Consider the following 25,551-nt stretch of genomic DNA (forward strand, 5'->3'; position numbering starts at 1 on the left):
TTGTGGGGGGACTAAATGTTCTAAAATTGGATAGTGGTGACGGCAGAAAACCATTTAGCTGTACACTTTAATGGATGAATTGTATAGTATGTGAATTATATCTCAATAAAGGTGTTAAAAAAACAAACAGACAGGGCTTCCCTGGTGGCGCAGTGGTTGAGAGTCCACCTGCTGATGCAGGGGACACGGCTTCGTGCCCTGGTCCAGGAAGATCCCACATGCCGCGGAGCGGCTGGGCCCGTGAGCCATGGCCGCTGAGCCTGCGCGTCCGGAGCCTGTGCTCCGCAACGGGAGAGGCCACAACAGTGAGAGGCCCTTGTATCGCAAAAAAACAAAAACAAAAACAAAAAACAAACAGACAAACCTGCAATTATAGTCAGGGATTTCAACACCTCTCTCAATAACTGGCAGAATAAGTAGATAGAAAATCAATAAGAATCTAAGACTTGAATGCTTTTAACCAATTTGACCTTCTTGACATTTGAAAGAACACTCCACACAATAACAGCAGAATATACATTCTTTTCAAATACATGTGGAACATTTACCAAGATACACTAAATTCTGGGTCTTGAAAAGGATTCAAGACACTTTCATGTTTTCTGACTATAACGTAATTACATTAGAAACAATAACAGAAAGATACTGGGAAAACCAATATTAAACTTTGTATAAACCAAATACGCTTCTAAACAACTCACAGACCAAAGAAAAAAATCAACAGGGAAATTACTGAGTATTCTGAACTGAATGAAAATCAAAACCAGTGAGATCCAGCCAAGTGCCTATATTAGAAAAGATGAGAAATCAGTAATCTCAGTTTCAACCTTAAAAAACTAGAGAAAGAACAACTTGAACGCCAAGTAAACAGAAGGAAGGAAAGAGTAAAAACCAGAGCAGATCTCAATGAACAGATAACAGAAAAACAACAGAGAAAACAATGAAACCAAAGTTGGTTCTTTGAGAATATCAATAAAATAGATAAAACTCTAGCTAGACTGGTCAAAAAAAAGTGCAAGAATACACAAATTGCCAATATCAGGAATCAGAGAGGTGACATCACTACAGATTCTAAAGACATTAAAAGGATAAGGAAATATTATGATCAATGTTATGCCAATAAACTAGACATGTTACATGAAGAGGACACAGACTATCAAAGCTCACTCAAGAAATAAACTGAATAGTCCCATATCTATTACAGAAACAAAACTTATAGATAAAATACTTCCCATTCAGAAAACTCCAGGGGAATTCTGCCAAACACCGAACAAGAAATAATAGCAATTCTACACAATTCTTCCATGATAATGAAGAGAAGGTAATGTTTACCAACACATTTTATAAGGCCAGCATTACCCTGATTCCAAAACTAGACGAAGACATTACAGGAAAAGAAAGCTATAGACCAATATTGCTCATGGACATAGATGTAAAAATTCTTAACAAAAATTCAGCAAATGCAACCCAACAATATGTAAAAAGAGTATATAATGACCAAGTGTCTTTCTGCAAAAATGCAAGACTGGCTTAGCATTCATAAATCAGTCAATATAATTCATCATATCAACAAACTAAAGAAGAAGAACCATATGATCGTCTCAAAACACACAGAAAAACAAAATCCAATATCCCTTTTGATAAAACCTCTCAGCAAACTAGGTGACAGCAGGGAATCTCTTCAACTTGATAAAGGTAATCTACAAGAAACGTAGAGCTAACATCATATTTAATGAAAGAAGGCAAGGATATTCTCTCTTACTACTTCTATTGAACACTGTATTAGAGGTTTTAGCCAGTGCAGTAAATCAAGAACAATAAATTAAAAGGCATCAAACTGGAAAGGAAGTAAAACTGTCATTATTCACAGATGGCCTGACTGCCTATGTAGAAAATCTGACAGAATCTACAAAAAAGGTAGTAAGTTTTAGCAAGGTTGCAGGACATAAAATTAACTATATTTCCATATATTAGTATTAACCAATAAGAAACTGAGCTAAAAACACCATTTACAATAGCATGAAAATATGAAATACTTAGGCATAAATCTAACAAAAGATGTATAAGACCTGTACACTGTAATCTATAAAATACTGCTAAGAGAAACAGATGAAGACCTAAATTAATGGAAAGCTGTATTGTTTTCAGGGGTTAAAAGACTCAAAATTGCTAAGGTGTCAACTTATCTATAATTCTAAGTAATTCCAGTAGGCTTTTTAAAATAGAAATAGACAAACTGATTTTAAAATTCCTATGGAAATGCGAAGGACCTAGAAGAGCCAAAACAACTGTGAAGAAGAACAAAGTTGAAGGACTTAACACTGTCTGATTTCAAGGGTAATATAAAGCCACCATTATCAAGATGGTGTAGTATTGGCTTAAAGACAGGCAACAGAGCAATGACACTGTATACAAAGTCCACAGACAGGCCCACACATATACGGACAAACTATTTTTTGACAAAGTGGCAAAGTCAATTCAGGGGAGAAATGAGAGTCTTCGACAAATGGTGCCAGAACAACAGAATATACATATGCAAAAATCCCCAAACTTTTATCAACACCTCACATGACATGTAAAAATTAACACACAAGAATCACAGACTTAAATGTAAACCCAGTACTATATAACTACTAGAAGAAAACAAACAAAAATCTCTGCGACCTTGGAATTGGGAAAAATTTCTTCCATACAACAATAAACATTTGATACATAACAGAAAAAACTGAAAAACTGTATTTCATCAAAATTAAAAACTTCCGCTCTTTTTGAAGGACATTGTTAAAAGAATAAAAAGATAAGGCACAGACTGGAGAAAGTATTTGCAAAGAATGTATCTGATAAACAACTTGTATCCAGAATGTGTATAAACACACACACACAACACACACCCGTTCTCAAAAACAAACACAATAAAAACTAGTCCAAATTTGAACAGACTTTTCATCAAAGAAGATATATGGATAGCAAGTAAACACATGAATAGATGCTTACCACCATTAGTCATTAAGGAAATGCACATTAAAACCACAATGAGAGCCTACTATGTACCTGGCACAATGTCTAGTGTTAAAAGACTGACCATACCAGGACTTCCCTGGTGGCGCAGTGGTTGAGAGTCCGCCTGCCGATGCAGGGGACATGGGTTCGTGCCCTGGTCCGGGAAGATCCCACATGCCACGGAGCGGCTGGGCCCGTGAGCCATGGCCGCTGAGCCTGCGCATCCGGAGCCTGTGCTCCGCAACGGGAGAGGCCACAACAGTGAGAGGCCCGCGTACGGCAAAAGAACAAAAACCAAAAACAAACAAACAAACAAAAACAACATAAAAAAGACTAACCATACCAAATACTGGTGAGGACATGGAAGAACCGCAACTCTCGTACACGGCCGGCTGGAATATAAACTAATGCAAACCACTTTGGGAAAAAGAATTTGGCGGTTTCTTACAAAGTTAACTACAACTATCCTATGGTCCAGCCATTTCACTTGTATTTACCCGAGAAAAGAATACATTGTGTCCATATAAAGACATGAATGTTCATAGCAGCTTTATCTGTAAAATAAATAAGCAAAACTGAAAATCAAAAATTCAGCAAAAATTGAAAATAACCCAAATGTCTGTCAACAAACGGTATATCCATACAATGGAAAACCACTCAGTAATACACTCATCAACATGGATGAATCTCAAAAAAATTAGGTTGAGTTAAAGAAGCCAGATAAAAAAAACAGTACACATATTTTATGATTCCATATATATAAAATTCTAGAAAATGCAAACCAATCTAGTGACAGCAGGCAGATCCGTGGTTGTCTGACAGGAGGGAGAGATTTAAAAAGGGAGCAATGAGGGCTTCCCTGGTGGCGCAGTGATTGAGAGTCCGCTTGCCGATGTGGGGGACACGGGTTCATGCCCTGGTCCGGGAAGATCCCACATGCCGCGGAGCGGCTGGGCCCGTGAGCCATGGCCGCTGAGCCTGCGCGTCCGGAGCCTGTGCTCCGCAACGGGAGAGGCCACAACAGTGAGAGGCCCGCGTGCCGCAAAAAAAAAAAAAAAAAAAAAAAAGGGAGCAATGAAATTTTTGTGTGATGGAGATGTTCATCATCTTGATTGTGGTGATACTTTCATGGGTGTATACATAGCAATTATACCTCAATAAAGTTTTTTTGGTTTTTTTTTTTGCTTTATCCCCAGCTTCAGAATCAGTACAGCAAAGAACAAACTCTGCTCCAGACTGCCTGGGTTTGCATCCTCTTCTATTTACTAGCTGTGTGATTCTGAGCAAGACACTTAACCTCTCTGTGCCTTGGGTTCCTCATTTGCAAAATGGAATCATACAGTACCTGGATTTTAGGGACGTTGCCTGCATTAAATGGGTTAATCTGTAGAAGCACTCAGAACACTATTGATTAGGTAGTAATACAAACGTCAGCTATTATTATTCATTTGACTGCTAATTCCTGCTACAATTAAAATGGAAAATTGAAGAACTAAAGTTAAAATCTGCTACAGAGAATTAAAAGTTGTTTTCCTTTCCTCTTTGTTGCTACGATACTAAGAAATTAAGATTGGGGGCCTTCCCTGGTGGCGCAGTGGTTGGGGGTCCGCCTGCTGATGTGGGGGACGCGGGTTCGTGCCCCAGTCCGGAAGGATCCCACGTGCCGCGGAGCGGCTGGGCCCATGAGCCATGGCTGCTGGGCCTGCGCGTCCGGAGCCTGTGCTCCGTGGCGGGAGAGGCCTGCGTACCGCAAAAAGAAAAAAAAAAAAAAAAGAAAGAAATTAAGATTGGGGGATTACTAGGGACCCTTTCAACCAAATCAGCTCCTTTGATCTATTTTACATACCAAGCTTCCACATAAAATTTCCAATGAAAAAGAAGTTGCACTGTCAGCACTATGATTAAATAAAGAGAATGGCCTGTAAAAGGTTAGAGGGAGGCAGAGGGCCAGGAGGTAAATGCAAGACGACAGGTGGGCCTACAGGGCAGGCTGGACTAGCATAGATTCAGGAGATTTTGACATGGAGGTGGAAACAGAAGACATCACTTAGAAGCACCTCATAACACCTCAAACCCCATTTGTTCTACCCTCCATGCAGTAACCCAAGACAGTTACGGAAACAGGGCTCACCACTCCTCCTCCCTGACCCTCCACATTCAAACACCGTGGCCTGACAAAGTCTACCTCCTTGAATCTACCCACAGGAAAAGAAGATCTTAATTGAGAACCATTGGGCTAAGAAACCGCCACTCTAGTACACCACCTGACAGAGACAGAAGTAGCTTTGGCCAGCCTCTTCCACAGTCCTGAGTACTGACCCAAGCTAGTTCAATGGGTACTAGAAAAAAAAACGAAAGCCAAAAGTTCTCAGAAGTGCAAAGTCAGTGTTTTCCTTACTTTTCAGTTATAACTTGACCATTGTTATCACATGACCTAAAATTTATTTTCATTTGAAAGACCCTTGTTTCTAATTATGTTTCAACATGTTTAAAGTCTTGTGCTGAACTAAGTATTTCTTAGAATCCATTTCAATATATAATACAGCTTCTCTGTATAAATTTATGTAAGTCAAGTCAATAATTTCTCAGTTACCTTAATTATTTTGCTAATGGCAGATGAAGCATCTGACAATCAATGTATGTATTCACCAAGAGTGTTTATATTGCTGGTAGAATTATGACTGATTCCTTCCTTCCTTTTATTTTCCAAATCTTCTATAATGTGAGCATACTTTTTATTTTAAAAACTTTTAAGGATGTCTATCTCTTGCCCGTTATTATTTAAGGATGCAGTACTGTTCTTACACCAAAAGAGGGCACTAACACATCCAAAGGTAATCTCAAGGCAGAGGGAAAAAAATTGGTTCCTGCCAATTCAAAGAACAGCAGCACCATTGATTTTCATTCCTAAATCTGGGGAAATCTCTTGGTTTCATGACAACTTCAACCATTCCCAAAGCCATTCTCAAACTTCACTCTCCCAAGTATACACCTCGAAGAAAAGAAAGGCTGCTCAAATGCTTATGCTGAAAAGGAATAAATGTGCAAGAAATTTCAAGGTAAACCTTTAGTAGTCTACCATCTTTTTCATTTTCAAGAATAAATCACCAACTAAGGATCCATACAACATGTTCTATCTTCTGTGCACTAATTTTACAAAATTTGTAAATATACATCTCTAAGATTTAAATGTAACTGAAAGAGCTAAAAGAAAAAAAAAAGGATTTATGACCACAAAAGGGAAACTGTTCAGTAATAAAAGGGGAAATGGAAATGGGCAGTTCAGTTTTTTATATGAATAATTATTCATGTAAAGAAAAGTATGCAGACATTTTCACATTGATTAGTTCTTTTCTTTGGTTACTTTTGCATTAATAGTTCATAATAAGTGAAGCCACTTTTTGAGTTGCAAAAGACATTGTGGATAATGTGTTTATAAACTCAGATCCAAATTCTGTGGCTGCTGAAATGGGTTAATAGTCTGCTCTACTACAGATTTATGCTTACCAAAGACACTCCACTCAAAATGGCACAGAAGGATCACTGAAAAAATACAAAACTGTCACCGTCAAAGACAAACATACATGCTTTTGGCCACGGATGCACCTGGCAGCAGGCCAAAGAGATTTGTAGGAATCCCTTTCAAGCTAGCATTCTTCTCAAAGACGGTCAAGAAAAAAGTTTTTCATTCATTAAAATAACCTAACAACCCCACTTGCTTTCAATTTCAGATTTTAAAAGCACAGAAGACAAAATGGCCTTGACTACCCTTGCCCAAAAGAATAACTAGGTGGATCTGAATATGTGAACTTTTGAACTAAGTTATCTAAAGAATATATAAAGATAATAAATGCAGTGCTGAATCATGATGGAAAGGATAAAGGCACAAAACTCTGGCTTTAGTTTTCTATCCTTTTTTTTTTTCTAGGTACAGTTGGTTATTTGCACGTTTCACAACTACTTAATTCTCCAACTAAGAAAGTCTACACTTAAGTCTGCAGAAGATAACCAGATCCAATCTAAAATTAAACAAAACACGTTAATTGCTAATAACTGTGAAAGCCCAAACTTAAAAAAGTGATTTTATGCCCTTTGCACACATTTATTTCTAATTCAATCTTCCGATGCTAGTCTTGTTATTGGTAACATGACACTTCTCCTATGGTTACAATGCACTTGGACTCGTATGCTTCTTTGACAGTTTGTTAAGTAAGGCAGATAAGTGACATGGTTTCAGACTATCGTAATAAGTGATAAAATTGTTTTCTTCTAAAAAACAGCTCATAGTCTCTAAAATCTTTACCAGTAATAAGCAAAAGAAATTTTAAAAATGAAGTATTAGGTAATATACATACCCTTGACTTCTGAGATCTCATTCTATTTTCCTAGGAGCTCTACTGTTTCCCTCACGGAAAAAATGGGAATCTGGTCGGTAACTGGGACAGCATTTCTCCACTCTGCCTTATTCCCCCCAAGATTTAACTTCCTCCCAACATATAGCACATTAGAAATCGTTTAGAGTGAACACCCATATAATCACTACCTAGATTTTTATTCAATACTAGCAATGTCTTACTTTAATTTTTTTACTGTGGTAAATATACATAACATAAAATTTACCATCTAAACCATTTTCAAGTATATAGTTCAGTGACGTTAAGTACATTCATTGTTGTGTAACCATCACCATGATCATTAATGTTTTACTATGCTTACTTATGTATCTGTTCCTCTTATCCACTAGCCCAATTTTTAAAAATATATTTCAGGGCTTCCCTGGTGGCGCAGTGGTTGAGAGTCCGCCTGCCGATGCAGGGAACACGGGTTCGTGCCCCGGTCCGGGAAGATCCCACATGCCGCAGAGCGGCTGGGCCCGTGAGCCATGGCCGCTGAGCCTGCGCATCCGGAGCCTGTGCTCCGCAATGGGAGAGGCCACAACAGTGAGAGGCCCGCGTACCGCAAAAAAAAAAAAAAAAAAAAAAAAAAAAAAAAATATATATATATATATATTTCAAAGTAAATAACAAATATCAGGAAATGATCTTCAGCTTGCATATCATTAACAAAGTTCAATATTTACTGTTTTTCTTTTGATATAAGATTTACATACAATAAAATATACAATACATTCGCTGAGTTTGGACACATGCACACACCTATGTAACCCTATCAAACTACAGAACATTATCATCACCCCAAAAAGTTTTCTCATGTTCTTTCCCAGACAACACGCCAAGAAGTAGCCACTGCTCTGCTCTGGTTCTTTTCCCTACATAGAATAGTTTGCTTGTTCTACGATTTCATATAAATGGAATCATGCAGTATGAATCCTTTCTGTACTGCTTCTTCCACTATTCATAATTTCTGAGATTCACCCGTATTTGCTGCAAGTATCAAAAGATAACTAGCTATACCACATGTTATCTACTCCTTTATCGATGAATAGCTTTGAGCTGTGATGAATAAAACTGCTATGAACATATACGAGTGTTTGTATGAATGTTTTCATTTCTCTGCAGTGGAGTTGCCAGGTCATGGGACACATGCATGTTTAGTTCTCTTAAGAAACTGGCCAACCTTTCTCCAAAATATCTGTACTATTTTGCATTCTTACCAATAGTTTGAGAGTTAGTTGTTGTCAGTCTTTAATTTTAGCCATTCAGGTGGATGTGTAGTGATTAACTTATTTTGATTTTAACTATGTGAAGACTTGGGAAGTTGAACACATTTTCACTGGATTATTGGTTATTTGTATATCTTTTGTAAGTGCCAGAATCTTTTCTGCCCAATTTCTTTTATTGTGCTGTTGGCACTTTTATTGTAGAAATGTAGTTTTAAATATTTCCTGGATACTAGTCCCTCATCAGTCACGTTTTGTTAAGTACTTTCTCCCAGTCAATGGCTTGCCTATTAGTGGTGTCTTTTAATGAGCAAGTTTTACTTCTGATGAAGTCTAACTCACCGATCCTTTATTTTATGGCTAGTGCATTCTGTGACTTAAGAAACCTTTGCCTATCTCCAAGTCATGAAGATATCCTCCTACGCTTTCTTCTAAAAGTTTCATGATTTTAGTTTTTACTGTTCCATTTTAAGTTCATTTCTGCATATCATATGAAGTAGGGATTGTGGTAGGCAGAATGCTAAGATGACCCCAAGACTCTTACTCCTCGGTGTACATGCCTTGTATAATACTTCCTCCTACCCCCAAACGGGAGCAGACCCTGTGAATACGATGGGATAGTCACTCTCGTGTTTAAGTTTCAGTTATATGAGATCCTGCAGCAGACTAGAGAGAAATTCTCCTGACAGCTTTGAAGAAGCAAGCTACCATGTTGTGAGACGGCTGCAAGACCAGGATCTGAGGGCAGCCTCCTGGTGCTGAGCACGATCCCCGCCCCACCGCCAGCCAGCCAGAAAAGAGGGATCCGGTCCTTCAACCTCCAGTGACTCCTACCAACAATCAGTGAGCCTGGAAGAGAACCCTGAGCCTCAGATGAGATCTCAGCCCTGGTTCACACCTGGTGATTTCAGAATCCCACTTTATTTCAGCCTGGTGAGATCCTGAGCAGAGGATCCAGCTAACCTGTGCCTGGACTCCTGACCCTTGAAAACTGTGAGATAGTAAAGTTGTGCTAAGTTGCCAAATTTTTGGTAATGTGTTATTTCTGGATTCTCTGTTTCTTTGACCTACTTGTTGACTCTCTTGCAAGTTCCACAGTCTTTATTACTGGAGTTTTATAATGTCTTGGACTATTCCAAGCCCTCAATTTTGTCCTTTTTCAAGATTGCTTTGGATTTGCTAGGTCTGTGTACTTCCAGAGAAATTTTAGAATGAGCTTGTCAATTTCTATTGAAAAATTCTTCTAGGACTCTGAACTGTACTGAATCCATAGGTGAATTTGGGTAGGACTGACTTCTTTACGATATCGAGGTTTCCAATCCATGAACACAGCATGGTTCTCTTCTTAGACAATTCTTGAGCTTCTCTCTGCAGTTTTGTAATTTTCAGTATAGAGGTCTTACACATTTTTTTCTTTTGGTTAAATTTATTCCTATTTTATGCTTTGGTGCTATTGTAAATGGAACTTTAAAACTTTTTAATTTTCTGATTATTTGTTGCTAGTATATAACAAACGAAACTGAGTTTTGTGTATTAACCTAAAAACCTGTAAACTTGCTAAATTAAATTCACTTATTAGTCTTAGCAGTTGCTTTGTATCAGTAGATTCCTTAGGATTTTCTACGTACACCATCATGTAATTTGCATATTAAGACAGCTTAACAACTTCTTTTCCAATAGTCATTCCTTCTATTTCTATTTCTTGTCTTAATTCAAAGGGGAGGACCTCCAGTATAATGCTGAATACAAATGGTGAGGGTGAGCATCTTTGCCTTGTATCCAGTGTTAGGGGAAAGTGTCCAATATTTTGGCATTAAGCATAATGTCAGCTATAGTTTTCAATAGATATCATTTATTAGACTGAGATTACTTTCTATTCCTAGTTTGCTGAAAATTTTTATCAGAAAAGGATGTTGAGCTTTTTCAAATACCTTTTCTGTATCTGACCGAGTGCTGGATTTGATTTGCTAACATTTTTTTTTTTGATTTGCTAATATTTTGTGAAGGATTTCTCATCTTATTATGTTCCATAGGAATACTAGTCTCTAATTTTCTTTGTAGTGTCTTTCTCCAGTTTTGGTATTACTATACATATACTAGTCTATGAGTTGGAAAGTGTTCTCTCCTTTTTCCTTAAATGCTTGAAAAAACTCCCCAGTAAAACCACTGGGCCTCGACTTTTTTTGGTGAGATTTTTAATAATGGATTTAATAGAAATTGTGTTAGCTTTGGTAAATTGTATTTTTCAAGGAATTTGTTTCATCTAAGTTGGCATAAAGTTGTTCATAATATTCTATTGTCCTTTTAATATCTGTAGGATCTGAAATAACCCCCTTTTCATGCTTAATATTGGTAATCTGTATTTGCTTTTTTTTTTTAATCAGTCAAGAAATCAATTTTGTTAATCTTTTTCAGGAACCAAATTTTGGCTTTGTTAATGTTTTTTATTCCTTTAATTTCTGCTCTTATCTTTATTCTTTCTTCCCTTCTGCTTCCTTTGGATGTGCTTTGCTTTTTCCAGCTTAAGTTGAAACCTTAGATCACTGAACTTAGATATTTTTCTTTTCTAATACATGCACTTAGAACCATAAACTTCCCTTTCAGCACTACATTCCACAAGTTTGATATATTGTATTTTCACTGTCATTCAGTTTAAAACATTTAAATTTTTTTCTCATGATTTCTTCTTTGAGCTATAGATTATATAAAAGTGACTTGCTTAGTTTCCAAATATTTGGGAATTTTCCTAGATATCTTCATTGTTTAAAGTTTTTATTTCATTATGGTCTGAGAACATATTCTGTATGGCCTTAATCTTTTAAATGTGCTGAGTTGTTTTATGGCCTAGCATATTGTCTATACTGGTGAATGTATACCTTGTGCACCTGGAAAAGAATGTGTATTATGCCACTACAGGGCACAGTGTTCTATAAGTATCATGTAGGCCAAGGTGGTTGATTGTGCTGTTCAGATCTTTGTGTTTCTGTGTAGTTGGTTTATCAATTGCTGAGAAACAGGTATTAAAACCAGTAATTATGATTAAAGAACTCCCTATTCCTCCCTTTAATTCTGTCAATTTTTGCTTCATTTATTTTGAAGCTGTTATTAGGCACATATACAACTGTCAAGACGTCTTGATATCTTTTATCACGATAACGTGTCACTTTTTACTTCTGGTAATACCCTTTGTCTTCTTATGCTTACTTTTGCATGGCATACATGCATATATTTCTTGGTATACCTTTTCCCATCCATTTCCTTTCAAGTTCTGTGTCTTTACATTTTTTTTTTTTTTTTTTTGGCGGTACGCGGGCCTCTCACTGTTGCGGCCTCTCCCGTTGCGGAGCACAGGCTCCGGATGTGCAGGCTCAGCGGCCATGGCTCACGGGCCCAGCCGCTCTGCGGCATGTGGGATCTTCCCGGACCGGGGCACGAACCCGTGTCCCCTGCATCGGCAGGCGGACTCTCAACCTCTGCGCCACCAGGGAAGCCCTGTGTCTTTACATTTAATACATATCTTTTATAGTCAGCATATAAGTAGGTCTTGAATTTTTATGCAGTCTGTCACTCTGATTGTAGTCTTCAGTCCACTAACATAGTGATTGCACCAAGTCTCCCACCTCTTGGGAGACATACACCCTTGACTTTTCAATCTACTTAAAATATTGTACCACTCCATGAAAAATGTAGGAACCCCTCCTCTAGTATAGATTCACATACTCTTGTGTTTTGTTATAAATTGTCATATGAAATAAACATTATAATATCCGCACACATTGTAATTTCTCCTTTAAACAGTCTTACATATTTTAAAGAAGAAGAAAAAAAATAAGTCTTTTATTTTTACTCAGCTATTTACCATTTTCAATGCTCTTCATTCTTTCCTGAAGGTCTAAGTTTCTATCTGGTATCAACTCCCTTCAATCTGAAGAACTTCCTTTACTGTTTCTTGTAGTACAGGTCTCCTAGTGATAGATTCTCTTAGCTTTCTTTTATCTGAAAATGTCTTTATTTTGCCTTCATTCTTGCGCGGTATTTTTGCTTAACAGAGATCCTGGCTGACGTTTTTCCCCGTATGGCACTTTAAAAGATGTTATTTCACTGTCTTCTGGCATCTGTGGTTAGTGGTAAGAAGTAAGCTCTAATTATAATGGTCATTCCTTTACATGTGTCAGTTTTCTCCTTATCTTTCAGTTCAGCAATTTGACTAAGACGTACTGGGAAGGAAAGGATTAACTTGGCAGTTCTGGAATGCTCAAACGTGAACATGCCAAAGAAAGGTCTGTCTTCAGGACTGGCTTTGCCTGGCTCCTGGGAGATGAACTCTGAGCCCTTGGCATGTTCTGGCTGATAAGTGTTTCTGCATACCTGGGGCCTTGGGCCATGCTGTACCAGCATGACCACTTAAGTCTACCTGAACAATATGATTTATGGCAAACACCTGTTCTTACTCTAGGTGGCTGGGGTCTGAGCAGCTGAGGTAAGTCATGGGGATACTGCGTGCCACCCTGAACACCCAGGACTGGGTGAGCTTCCCTAGTTGGCAGCACTTCGCACATGTTGTCACGTGTCCTTGATGGGAGAATTAAGGACAGCTCTGTGCGACTCTACTGGACACCTGGAAGCTTGCACTTGGTTCCTCCTGGACTTTATCCCATGTGTCTTTCCCCTTTGTCAATTCTAATCTGTGTCCTTTTGCTGTATACAGTTGAGTATAACAGCTTCTGAATCCTGTGAGTCCTTCTAGCAAATCACTGAGCCTGACAGTGGTCTTGGGAACCTCTGACACATGTACCAAGGTATGGTTTTCTTCATCCTTATCCTAATAGGTGTTTGCTAAGTTTCTTTAATCAGTAAATATGTTTTTCATAAAATTTGAAGGGTTTTTTTCTGCCATTTTATCTTCAAATATGTTCTTCTCCAGCCTCTCACTTTCTTCTCTTCTGGGATTCCAACTATACACGTTAGCTCTTATAATATTGTCCCAAAAGTCCCTGAAGCTTGGTAATATTTTTTTCTTTCTATTCTTCAGGTTGGGTAGTTTTCTGTTCATCTATCATCGAGTTCACTGACTCTTCTATCATCTCTGTTTTACTGTTAAGGCTACTCAGTGAATTTTAATTTTAGCTTCTGTATTATAGAATTCCACTTTGCTCTTTTTTGTTTCTATTTCTCAGTTGAGATTTCCTTTGTTTTCATTCAGTGCAAGAATATTTTCCTTTACTTCAACTGATCAGTTATAGTAGCTGCCTTAAAACCTGTTTCTCAATTCTAACATATGAAGTTAGTTTCTGTTGGTTGTCTTTTTTCTTCAGACTAAGTTATATTTTCCTGGTTTTTAAAATGTTGTGCAGTTATAGATAATACCTTGGACACTGTGAATATTACGCTGTACAGCCTCTGGACTCTGTTATATTCCTCTGCAGAGCACCGATATTTCTGTTTTAGTATGCAATTAAATTTGGCTTAGACCCAAACTGCAAACTCTCTGGGCAATCAATACCTCAAATCTTAGTTCAGTTCTTTTATCTTTGTGGTTCAGGGATTAAACAGAAGCTTATATAGAGAGCTTATACTCAGAATTTTAGGCTGTCACTCTCCAGATCTCTCCTTTCCAGGATTCCTCCTCCCCTCACTTTTCAGTGGTCCAACGGCTGTGGCTGACCTGAATTCTGTCCTCTGGTAAGTTTTCTATTAAGTTTTAAACCAAGCTGCCAAGTGCCAACTTCAGCCTTCCTCTGGCTAAAAGCAGTAAAAATGGAAAATTAATTTCATGCTATCTCTTCCTGAAAGTGTCAGCCCTTTTCCAGAATCTGTCTGCTTTTGCTCATTTCCCAGTGTTTCCAGGGCTCCCTCGCTGCCCCCACAATTCTGTCCAGAGGACACAGTTATGTGCAGAAAGATCAGGTCCAGTGAAAGCCTACTTGGCCATATTGCAAGAAAAGTCATCGTGATCTTGTTTTTAAAAACTTACTTCAGAATCACTGCGTGTAGGTATTACAGATTCACTTTTAATGATACCAAAGTAGGTATTATTCTGAAAACCTTGTTTTCTAACTTGTTTTTTTCTACTTTAAGCATTCATCATGTAATAAAAACTCTGCTATATTCAATAATATAGTTTTTATTAATTATGAACATTTTCACATAACAGAAGAAACTTCAACTTTGACAGCAAACTGACAGTAATTAGAAAAATAATGCACATACCCGGAAGTGAAACTGATAAGCAGTGGCACAACGACCCTAGAGAAATATGTGCATGTGTGTAAAAATAGGCAAGTACAAGGATGTTAACTTCAGCACTGTCTATAATAGTAAAAAATGGAAAATAATCCAAATCTTAATTAAAAGGGAAATAACATAGTAATAAACTTCATTACTACACAGCTGTTAAATAGAATTATACATATTTCAACATGAAAAGAGTTAAAAAAACCTAATGTTGAATGAAACAAGTTGCATAACAAAAATAATGTAAGTAAAGCTTTAAAAGTACAAAACAGGGCTTCCCTGGTGGCGCAGTGGTTGAGAGCCCGCCTGCCGATGCAGGGGACACGGGTTCGTGCCCCGGTCCGGGAGGATCCCACATGCCGCGGAGCGGCTGGACCCGTGAGCCATGGCCGCTGAGCCTGCGCGTCCGGAGCCTGTGCTCCGCAACGGGAGAGGCCACAGCAGTAAGAGGCCCGCATACCGCAAAAAAAAAAAAAGAAAAGAAACACCAATCTATAACAATTCCAATGGCTATATAGTATTTTGACTGTACAGATATATTAAAAGATACTCAAACAATCTCTAATTGTTAAGATACTGAGATATATGCCACTATCATAAACAGCCCTACAAAGAACATCTTTGTAGCTGTTTTTGTACGTAAATGCTTTTTTTTTTTTTTTTTTTTGCGGTACGCGGGCCTCTCACTGTTGTGGCCTCTCCCGTTGCAGAGTGCAGGCTCCGGACACGCAGGCTCAGCGGCCATGGCTCACGGGCCCAGCCGCTCCGCGGCATGTGGGATCTTCCCGGACCAGGGCACGAACCCGTGTCCCCTGCATCGGCAGGCGGACTCTCAACCACTGTGCCACCAGGGAAGCCTGCTTTTTTAAATTTTTTTATTTTTTAACTTAGAATTCATACCTAGAAACAAAATTGCTAGGTCATTTCTAGTTCTTTGTTATATACTGTCATATATACCATAGAACAGCAAAAGAAAAATAAAATACCATTAATTTTTTCATTGTTTCTTTTGCCTATTTTCCCCAACAACTTTAGGCAGGACATAATTACAGAACTGGTTTTACTTTAGAAAGGAAGACAACTCAGATATACTACTTAGAACTAGACTGGTATATTTTGCTATAGTTTATATTTTAAAAGATTTATTCATGAAGACAATTTTAAAAGGTTTTCAATTCTGAAACCTTAAGGAAGACCTTTTAGCTTCTTGGTGTAATTATACTAGTCTTCTTTAATTATCATCTAAAAATATCTACTAATCACAGAATTTGGTCAGTGACAAATATCCTAAACTTCCATACTCCTTTTTACCTCTCACACTAGATTAAATAACTCAGTTGAGATTTGCTGATAATTAGTACACAGTACTTTATTTACTACAACACTGTGAAGCAGGGCAAAATAACTACCAGAATATTAACAAAGGAAGATGCCAAACCAATCTGGCCAGTTGTCTAAGGTCACACTAAAGCAGGTATTTGCCAGAACTAGACTCTGGATTGTTGCCTAATTTCTATCTGCCTCATCACTCACAAGAATTACCTTTAAGAATTTTGACAACTAATGAAGAAAGCTAGAATATACCAGAGTCAGAGAATCATATTATTGAAATGATATTGATGACCACCTACTTCAACATCCTCACTTTACAACTTAGGCCCCAAAAGGTGATGTAATGTAATTCTTTAAAGTCACACTTCTAGACACTGTAAAGCAACAATAATTCAGCTCTCTTTAATCCAAGTTCAACAATCTTCAATTACTAAAGTATAACAGCTATCCTTAACTGCCATTTCAAATTTTTGAGTTTATAAAAAAGCCTCTATGTTTTCACTGATAATTATTAACAATTCGTTCACTAACAAATAATTATCCAGTACCTACTATATGCCAGGTCCTGTACTTGGTGCTAAATGAATATTCACTATATACTAGGCCCTGCATTACCTGCATTTTCACATGTAACCCTCTCACTATTATTATAAAGTAAGCACCATTATTATCTCTATTTTAAGGATTAAAATTTACTAAGATTAAATAATTTGCCCATGGTCTTCAGTAAAGAAATGTCTTTATAAAAAGTAAACAGTGCCTTTCTGCTGCAGGCACTAAGGGCAGCAGTCATGGCTCTGCAGCAGCCCATGACTATGGGCTTCAAGGTGACCCAGAACGTGAGCAAGGAAGGTGACCCACAGATGCCAGCAGGGCACCTTACCAAGTAAAGCAAGTTAGTGAGGGACAAGCTCTGAGAGGCATGGGGCTTCACTCCTTACATGGAGTGCCCCTGCAGGAGGAGCTGAGCAGTGTTCTGGATACTATGAGGAGAGGAAAGCGGCTGCTAAGGACTAAGCCCCCCTCCTTACTCTGCATAATAAAACCTTTACAGAAAAAAAAAAAATGTAAGTGGTATAATCTCACTTATAAATTTATCCTAACGAAAATACTTTTTGTTTTAAATATTATAACTCTGCATATGATTTCATTTGAAAGAAGGGATCTATTGTTTAAAAAGTTTGGAAGGGCTTCCCTGGTGGCGCAGTGGTTGAGAGTCTGCCTGCCGATGCAGGGGACACGGGTTCGTGCCCTGGTCCGGGAGGATCCCGCATGCTGCGGAGCGGCTGGGCCCATGAGCCATGGACGCTGAGCCTGCGCGTCCGGAGCCTGTGCTCCGCAGCGGGAGGGGCCACAGCAGTGAGAGGACCGCGTACCGCAAAAAAAAAAAAAAAAAATTGGAAAACACAGAGTCCTCCATAGCACCTAACACTGACCATACAGTAAGTGCAGAACTTGGTATCAGATTAGAGGTTGGGGGTCACTTTTGAAGGGTTTTATATATCCTTTTTTTCATTATACTTGCTAAGACACCAGAATAGAGAGCATTTGAAATAATTTAACTGAAGGCCAACCGCTAGGAAAGTAATCACTCAAATAAATAGAAGACAAGGGGAAGAACTTCTAGTACCATATATTGGGTTTTGGCCTGAAGCACGATAAACAAGGTCCAAAGTAGAAGAATGCATGAGTTCTCTTAAGTGTTACTCACAAAGTTGTACTACAATACTGGTTACCTACTTTCAGAGCATAAAATCTCTGCGGTGTAAGATCAAATTAATTAAAAGTTTCATTTACTATCTTCCCAGCAGGGATTCCTTTATCTTTGATTGCTAAATAGATTTTCCAAGGCCCACAGCAAAAAACCCAAGTGCCAAGCAGTGCTATTATTACAGAGATTTAAAAATAAGCTTTGTGGGCTTCCCTGGTGGCGCAGTGGTTGAGAGTCCGCCTGCCGATGCAGGGGATACGGGTTCGTGCCCCGGTCCGGGAAGATCCCACATGCCGTGGAGCGGCTAGGCCCGTGAGCCATAGCCGCTGAGCCTGCGCGTCAGGAGCCTGTGCTCCGCAACGGGAGAGGTCGCAACAGTGAGAGGCCCGCGTACCGCAAAATAAATAAATAAATAATAAAAATAAGCTTTGTAAATAAATAAGACCCTAGCGATGTTCTTAAAAGCAGCAATCTCCCCTAGGGCCAACGTATAAGGAAAGGAGAACCTTGAAAAAACTGGACCATACAATTTTTTCTTTAGAAGAATATTAATTTTAACAGGTAGTCTACTGCTTTGGAAAATATTTGTACAAGAAAACCAAATCAAGCAACCATTAAAAAAAATCTACCTTTTCCCATTTTACTGTATATTTTTATTCTAGCTATAATTTTGGTGATATAAATCAGAGACTAAAAAAAATAGCACTCTAAATAATCAATCATAGCAGGATTAACCACATGCAGTATTTCTAATGTAAACAGTTACCTGAGAATTCTGTCAGAAGTCTTGCTAGGACATCCTTGTTTACCAGTTCAGTCTTGCTAAGGCTGGAAGTGACATCTACCCTAGCAGCTTCTTTGGTAATAGTGGGCTTCCTGGAAATCCCGAGATCAGATCCAGTCTTGACATCTCTGTGTTCTAGGACATCATAGGATCTCTGTGGCCAAGATTCTGGAGCAAATGTTAAAGTCTGCTTGAGTATTTCTTCGGGAGATTCTATTTCATCCTGTACAGAAGCTGACTTCTCAAGCTTCCTTTCATTCAGTTCTTTCAGTGCTTTGATTGTGAGCTGTTCCTGGTCTAAGTCAAGAGATGCTACTGGAGTACCCTGGGTAGGGAAAACGTCCAGAAGCTCACTCCCATCGGTTTCCTTGCTTTGTTCATTGTATTTGCCTTCTATGTTTTTAATTTCAGAACCACCTGACTCACTTTCATGTAAAACATCTACAGGAAGAGCTGTTTTGAAGTCCTTAGTTTTCTCTGATGTTGCTTCGAAGGTATTTCCTTCACCTTTACCTACTATTCCTTTCTCTCTGGTTTCTGTAAAGGCTGCTATCAGGTCCTCTGGGGAAGAATCATCTATATCTTTAACACTTTTTTCATGCAATGACTCCAAATAGGCAGAGGTGGTCACATTTCGTGAGAATTCTGTCTTACCATTATAAACCTTTGGAGGTGCTTCTGAAGGAAGTTTGGGGTTCTCAGCTGCAACAAGCTTTTCAGGAGCAACTACACTCATACTATCTGACTGCTTCACATCTTCTGACGTGACATTCATATTAGGTACTTGTGAACATGCTGCCTCACCAGCTGGACTCCTTCCAAGAATATCAGGCTGAACTTGTCGTGGCCCAGAGTCACTGATGGATCTGTCAAAGTTTCCAGATGTTTTGTCTTCCCTGTTACAATGAAGAATCTCTTTGATTGCTCTTTCATCTGTTTTTACAACAGCACTTGGGATGGAAACAGGTTTTTCAGCCTGAATTTTGTTGCTCTCAAATGAAGTATCTGCTGTGATGTCCTCTATCACCGTGTCATCAGACTCACCAGAACTGTCAGCCTCTGTCACTTCTCCCAACACAGAGGTCTGCCAGTTCATTTCACCCTTCAGGTGGCCCTCAGGTAAACCCACTTTCACGGTGGCCACTCCAGAACCAAGAGAGACACCTTTCTCAAATGGAGATCCAGGTAACTCTGAAAGCGTGTCATCTCCTTTTTGCACACTGCCTTGCACACCTTTGATATTGATTTCTTGTGTGGAGTTGAGACAGTCTGGCATAGCGTCTTCCTGTGGGAGAGATGTTTCTGCCCAGTCACCTGTTGATTTAGGGATAGTAGTGCTCCCACTGATAGAACATGCAGGAATTTTCTGATGAGCGTTACTTTTAAGATTTACAACTGGAACTTCTGAGCTATATTCACCCATGTCGGGTCCTGTAGCTTTTGTGATGTGGTCAGATTTATCACTCTGCTGTTTTACTTGGGGAATCAAATCCCAAGTCAATATTTCATTAGTAAAGTTATGCATATCATTTACACATCTAGATACCTCCTCCAATGCTGCAGTTGTGTGTGAAAACTGCCTAGTGAGCAACGCAGAGGCTGGGGAACGCCCTGTTTCTTTATTTCTCAGTGGAAATACTTTGTCATTAGACTCAGAAATGTCTGCAGGTGATTCTCTATCAATGTGCACTGCCCAGCTACCAAAATCATTTACGTTTTCCTTATATGCGTCTTTAAATTCTCTGTCAAATGCTGCTTTGTCAATAATTACTTCAAATGGTGATTCAGGGGAATCCTTTTCCGTAATACCAACTCCTGAAACTTCAGAGGGGGACAAGGAATAGGTACAAATACCTTCTGCTTTATGCTGCTCGGTGGGTGGCTTCTGGGCTGTTAGCAGAGTGAATTTGTCACCTGCATCCAAGGCAGTTCTATCGTCCCTACTTGGTACCTCATTTGGGTTCTTGGACTCTTGATCTTTATTTATCTGCTCTTGCGTGTGACCAACTTCCTTTGAGAGAAAAGCAGGATGATCTGGGAAACTGTCTGGAATGGAAGGACGGTTACAGTGAACTCCTTCTGCAACAGAAACTGGGGAGTCTGCTATGTCTTTACTGGTCCCCTGAGGCTTTTCCATCTTTTTCACATCTAGAGGAGCCAAGCAGTCTTTTCTTTCTTTGGCTAAAACAGGCTGGCTGCCTAACACTTTGCTTTTTTCTCCATGTAGTATTGTAAGGTCAGTGTTATATATTTCAGAAGATGAACAAAAGAAGGAAGTCATAATTTCTGAAGGTGGCTCATCAGAGCAAAGAGAGCTCAATCCCTCTATGGTCAGCATTTGAAAGAAAAAAAATTGTTTACCAGGTACAATTACACATTAGCTAGTCAGGCCAAGCAGCATGCTTTTTATTCTAAAATTCGTATATATACACACAGGATGTACATATACACACACATAAATATATAACAAAACAATGAGCAACGGTTATCCTATAAGACATGCATAAAATTGTCAGCAGTGAAACAGAAAAGGCTTATCATGCTACAAACTGCAAAAGACAAAAAATTTTCACGACAAAATACTCTTCAATTTACTTTTTCCCTTTAATGGTAAAGCATGGATAATAAGATGGATAATCTGGGGAAGTGCTTTTCCTTTGGTATTTGGTATAGCTATTCAACAGAAACAATGTAATCCATATAAAACAAACAACTTGATATTATGAAGTACTAATATGCTCTCATCTGTAGGGGGAACAATTCAGGACACACACCTTCTATAAAACCACTGTTAGAGTCTGACAGTCTGAAAAGGAAAAAAAGAAGTGACCAGAGTTCCCCCCCACCCCCAGAGATATAGCGGACCCCTCCTAAGCCTAAAAATCAGACTAGAAGTAGTCTATTCCACCCATAGGGAAGATGGGCCCCAGGAACAGATGGCCTCAATGTCTTAAACTAAAGGGCACTGAAAAGGTTGGTCTGTTCCAAAAGCTCTTGCACCACCCTGCCAACTCAAACAAAACTGAACTGTGTAAATTGGTTTCCTTTATTAAGAAGAGTAATCTTCAGAAATCCTTTTAAAACAGAAAATATCCCCCTAAAAGTAATACATTAATTAAGTCTTAACAGTTTTTAATATCACAGTAGCCACTGATTTACCACATTGTTTTCCAACTAACCAATCTAGGAAGTTTTTACTGGGGAAAAGTTCAACACAACTGTCCCAAGGGCAGGCACTATCTTTCTTACACACTGTTGTATCTCTGGAGTTGGAACAAAGTAGGTCTTAAATAAATAGTTCCAAATGAATGAATCAAACATTCAGCTTGGTCAGATGAGACCTAAGTAGGCTCAGGACAGCAATGCCTTCCTTGAGCGTGAATGAATAATTGGGAAGATGTGAAAGAGAAAAAGCTTTGGGATTACTTTTACTCAGCTTGCGTTCTTTTTCACTGATAAGCTGAATAACAGCCAGACAAAAGCAAAATTATGATTTATTCAAAACCATTTTATAAAGATGAAAAGAAATAATATCTTACTGCAAGAAATAAAATTCCACTATTATAAAAATGCTTCCAAATGCCAGATAAAGTTCCATTTTAATACATCACTGGAATCTGATGTAACAGGATCTCTGACCTTTAGAACAGTGCAACTGTAATCATCGGGGTGGGGGGGCCAGGGAAAGTCTTTGTAAATTGAGGAAAAATAAAGTTTGGTGGCATAAACTGTACCAGTGGGACAGAAGCAAGCTGTAATTCATATTTAGTTCTAATGCGGTAAACACGGCTTGCATCTATCACTGTACAGTACGGATACTCAGCAAGACTGGATTAAGGATAAATGAAGCTCACCACTGTAGGTTAAAATGCTTTAAAAAACCTGAAATTTAAAGAACTATAGCCTACATTTAAATCAGAAATATTCCACAGGGCTCCACTGGTGGCACAGGGGTTAAGAATCCGCCTGCCAATGCAGGGGACACGGGTTCGAGCCCTGGTCCAGGAAGGTCCCACATGCCGCGGAGCAACTAAGCCCGTGCACCACAACTACTGAGCCTGCGCTCTAGAGCCCGCGAGCCACAACTACTGAAGCCATGTGCCACAACTGCTGAAGCCCGCGCACCTAGAGCCCGTGCTCCACAAGAAGAAGCGGCCGCAATGAGACGCCTGCGCACCACAACAGAGTAGCTCCCGCTCAAGGCAACCAGAGAAAGCCCGTGCACAGCAACGAGGACCCAGCGCAGCCAAAAATAAATAAATAAATAAATTTATTTTAAAAAAAGGAAAAAAGAAATATTCCACAATCTGAGTTATGTATTATTACTGAATTTACTGATGACTGTTCCTACCAGGAAACATTCAATGGACTAAATCTGGAATAAGGTAAAACTGGGACCGCCCCCCTTCCCTTCAAACAGGAATGGAGGACTTCCTTGGTGGCGCAATGATTAAGAATCTGCCTGCCAGTGCAGGGGACACGGGTTCGAGCCCTGGTCCGGAAAGATCCCACATGCCGCAGAGCAACTAAGCCCGTGCACCACAACTGCTGAGTCTGTGCTCTAGAGCCCGCGAGCCACAACTACTGAGCCTGCGTGCCACAATACTGAAGGCTGCACGCCTAGAACCCGTGCTCCGCAACAAGAGAAGCCACCACAATGAGAAGCCTGTGGACCACAACTAAGAGTAGCCCCGGCTCACTGCAACTAGAGAAAGCCTGCGTGTAGCAACAAAGACCCAACGTGGCCAAAAATAAATAATTTAAAAAACAAACAAACAAACAGGAGTGGAACCTTGAGGTGAACAAAACTGACTCCACCTCAGAGGGAAAGCTCAGCTTATATGTTTTATAGAGACTGAGATTTCAGAAGATTTAGACCTGTCATTTTACAGAAACAAGTGGACAAAATGAATTAGTAATAATTCATTAGTAATTACTGAGTGCCATTATCACGTGCCTGACACTGTTTTAGAAACTAGATTAAAAGCAGTGAACAACACAGAAAAAATCCTTGCCTTTGTGGAGCTTACAATACAGAGTGGGAGACAGAAAATAAGCAAAATCAATAAGTAAAATGATGATGATGTGGAGGTGGGTTGGATGAAACGAAAAAGAAAGCAACCTACATTGAATGCTAATGAAAGAATGCACACAGTACTACAAACAAAAAAAGCACGGTAGGGAGTTCCCTGGCGGTCCAGTGGTTAGGACTTGGTGCTTTCACTGCCGCGGGCCCTAGCCAGGCAACTAAGATCCCGCAAGCCACACAGTGCGGCCAAAAAAAAAAAAAAGCATGGTAGAAATGTTTTGCTTTGTCAGGACACAAACCTTTCAGTTTTCTAAGCCTTGTTTCTTTTCTAATTTTCTTGAACTCTTTTTTTTTTAAAGATTTTTTTGATGTGGACCATTTAAAAAATCTTTATTGAATTTGCTACAATATTGCTTCTGTTTTATGTTTTGGTTTTTTGGCTGAGAGGTATGTGGGATCTTAGCTCCCCGACAAGGGATTGAACCCGCACCCCCTGCATTGAAAGGAGAAATCTTAACCAATGGACTGCCAGGGAAGTCCCTCCTTGAACTCTTAATACTCCAAAAGTTTCGAGTTAGGTATATAATAATCTGAGGTAAAGCTAGAAGATTAGGTTAGAAATCGTATTCTCAGAATAACAACAAGTTCTGTACTGAATGCCATGACAGCTTGACAGACTTCAAGCATTTTACTGAAGATCTGTCAATATGATGTAACTATTATATATACAAAAGAACTTTAATCATGTTCCCTAACAATAATTTTGTGACTTAATACTTGGATTGGATAGTGTTTTCAGGGCACAGGTTTAGGGGGTAAACAGAGTATGATGTTGCATTCATTCCTCCTCAGTGATTGTGAGATGCAGATATTAGCTCTCATGATTGTCAATCAAGGTTTCCCACACGTAGCAAAATAAGTTAGCATCCTCATCTTTGTTTTAATTTTAATAATTATCTTGTTTAGAATTTCAGCAAATGGAAAGAAGTTTATTTGGCTACTTGAAACCCTCACAAACTTGAACAGAGCTGACTTGTACCAAGACAATGAAAAAACCGGTCTGGAAGTAAAGAACTTATAATGGCATGAAAACATTAAACAAAACAAAGACCAGAATCTAATAAGCCTTTAGAAACTAAGCTCCCATAAGGAAAGACTCTTCCAATTAGTCAGTATGACACAATAGTCATTAGTGTTGTCAAAGTCTGTACCTGGCAAAACAGCAGAAAACTCCAGGGAGTTTGAAGGGTGTTAGGTTTTAAAAATACTGTACCCTGGAAAACTGCCTGATGGAATAACTCTGGATTATCTTACATCTCAGAAAATGTCCACTACCTTTCCTTTTTCAAAAGATCCAGCCCTTCACATGCACTACAAGATATTTTCAATATTACTCAAAACAAATGTCTGTCAAAAATCTCCTTATTATATTTTCTAGATTAGTTATTTGCTATAATGCAATTTAATGTGCACATTCATTTTCAAAAAGTCTAATTACTCAAAAATATAGCATTATTCTAATTATTAACAAGCAAGAGTTACACATCTAATAGACTTGTCAAAAAGGGAATCAGTATATGGTAAGAGGTGAAAAATGTCATAATCCCGCAACGATCATGAGAATGTTCCCAAATGTATTCAGTACTGAGCTCCTTGCTTACTCAATTTCTTCTTAAACTCTAAATATTAAGAAGTCTCCATTTAAGTATATTATCTTAAATAAGACTAGGAATTTAAGTTGGCAGTCATATTCTAAATTTCTAGACCACTCCCAAACCAAAAATTCCCATTAAAAGATGCAAAATCCAGTCTTCTCTGGTGGCGCAGTGGTTAAGAATCCA

At 38.8% G+C, this 25,551-nt stretch overlaps 1 protein-coding gene across 3 annotated transcripts in view; it reads right to left on the reverse strand.

The window, feature by feature from the left end:
- Positions 1 to 25,551, reverse strand: part of RTN3 (reticulon 3) — a 61,866-nt gene that overhangs the window by 14,645 nt on the left and 21,670 nt on the right. The window contains exon 2 of one of the 3 annotated variants that reach the window (XM_079928675.1): positions 18,664 to 21,006. The exons of the other annotated variants lie outside the window; for them this stretch is intronic. Within the exon in view, the coding sequence (XP_079784801.1) occupies positions 18,664 to 21,006 (2,343 nt within the window). The remainder of the gene's footprint in view (positions 1 to 18,663; positions 21,007 to 25,551) is intronic. 3 annotated transcript variants of the gene reach the window in all.

The sequence above is a fragment of the Stenella coeruleoalba genome, assembly GCF_951394435.1.
Source record: "Stenella coeruleoalba genome assembly, chromosome: 8".
In the NCBI taxonomy this organism is placed as follows: Eukaryota; Metazoa; Chordata; class Mammalia; order Artiodactyla; family Delphinidae; genus Stenella; species Stenella coeruleoalba.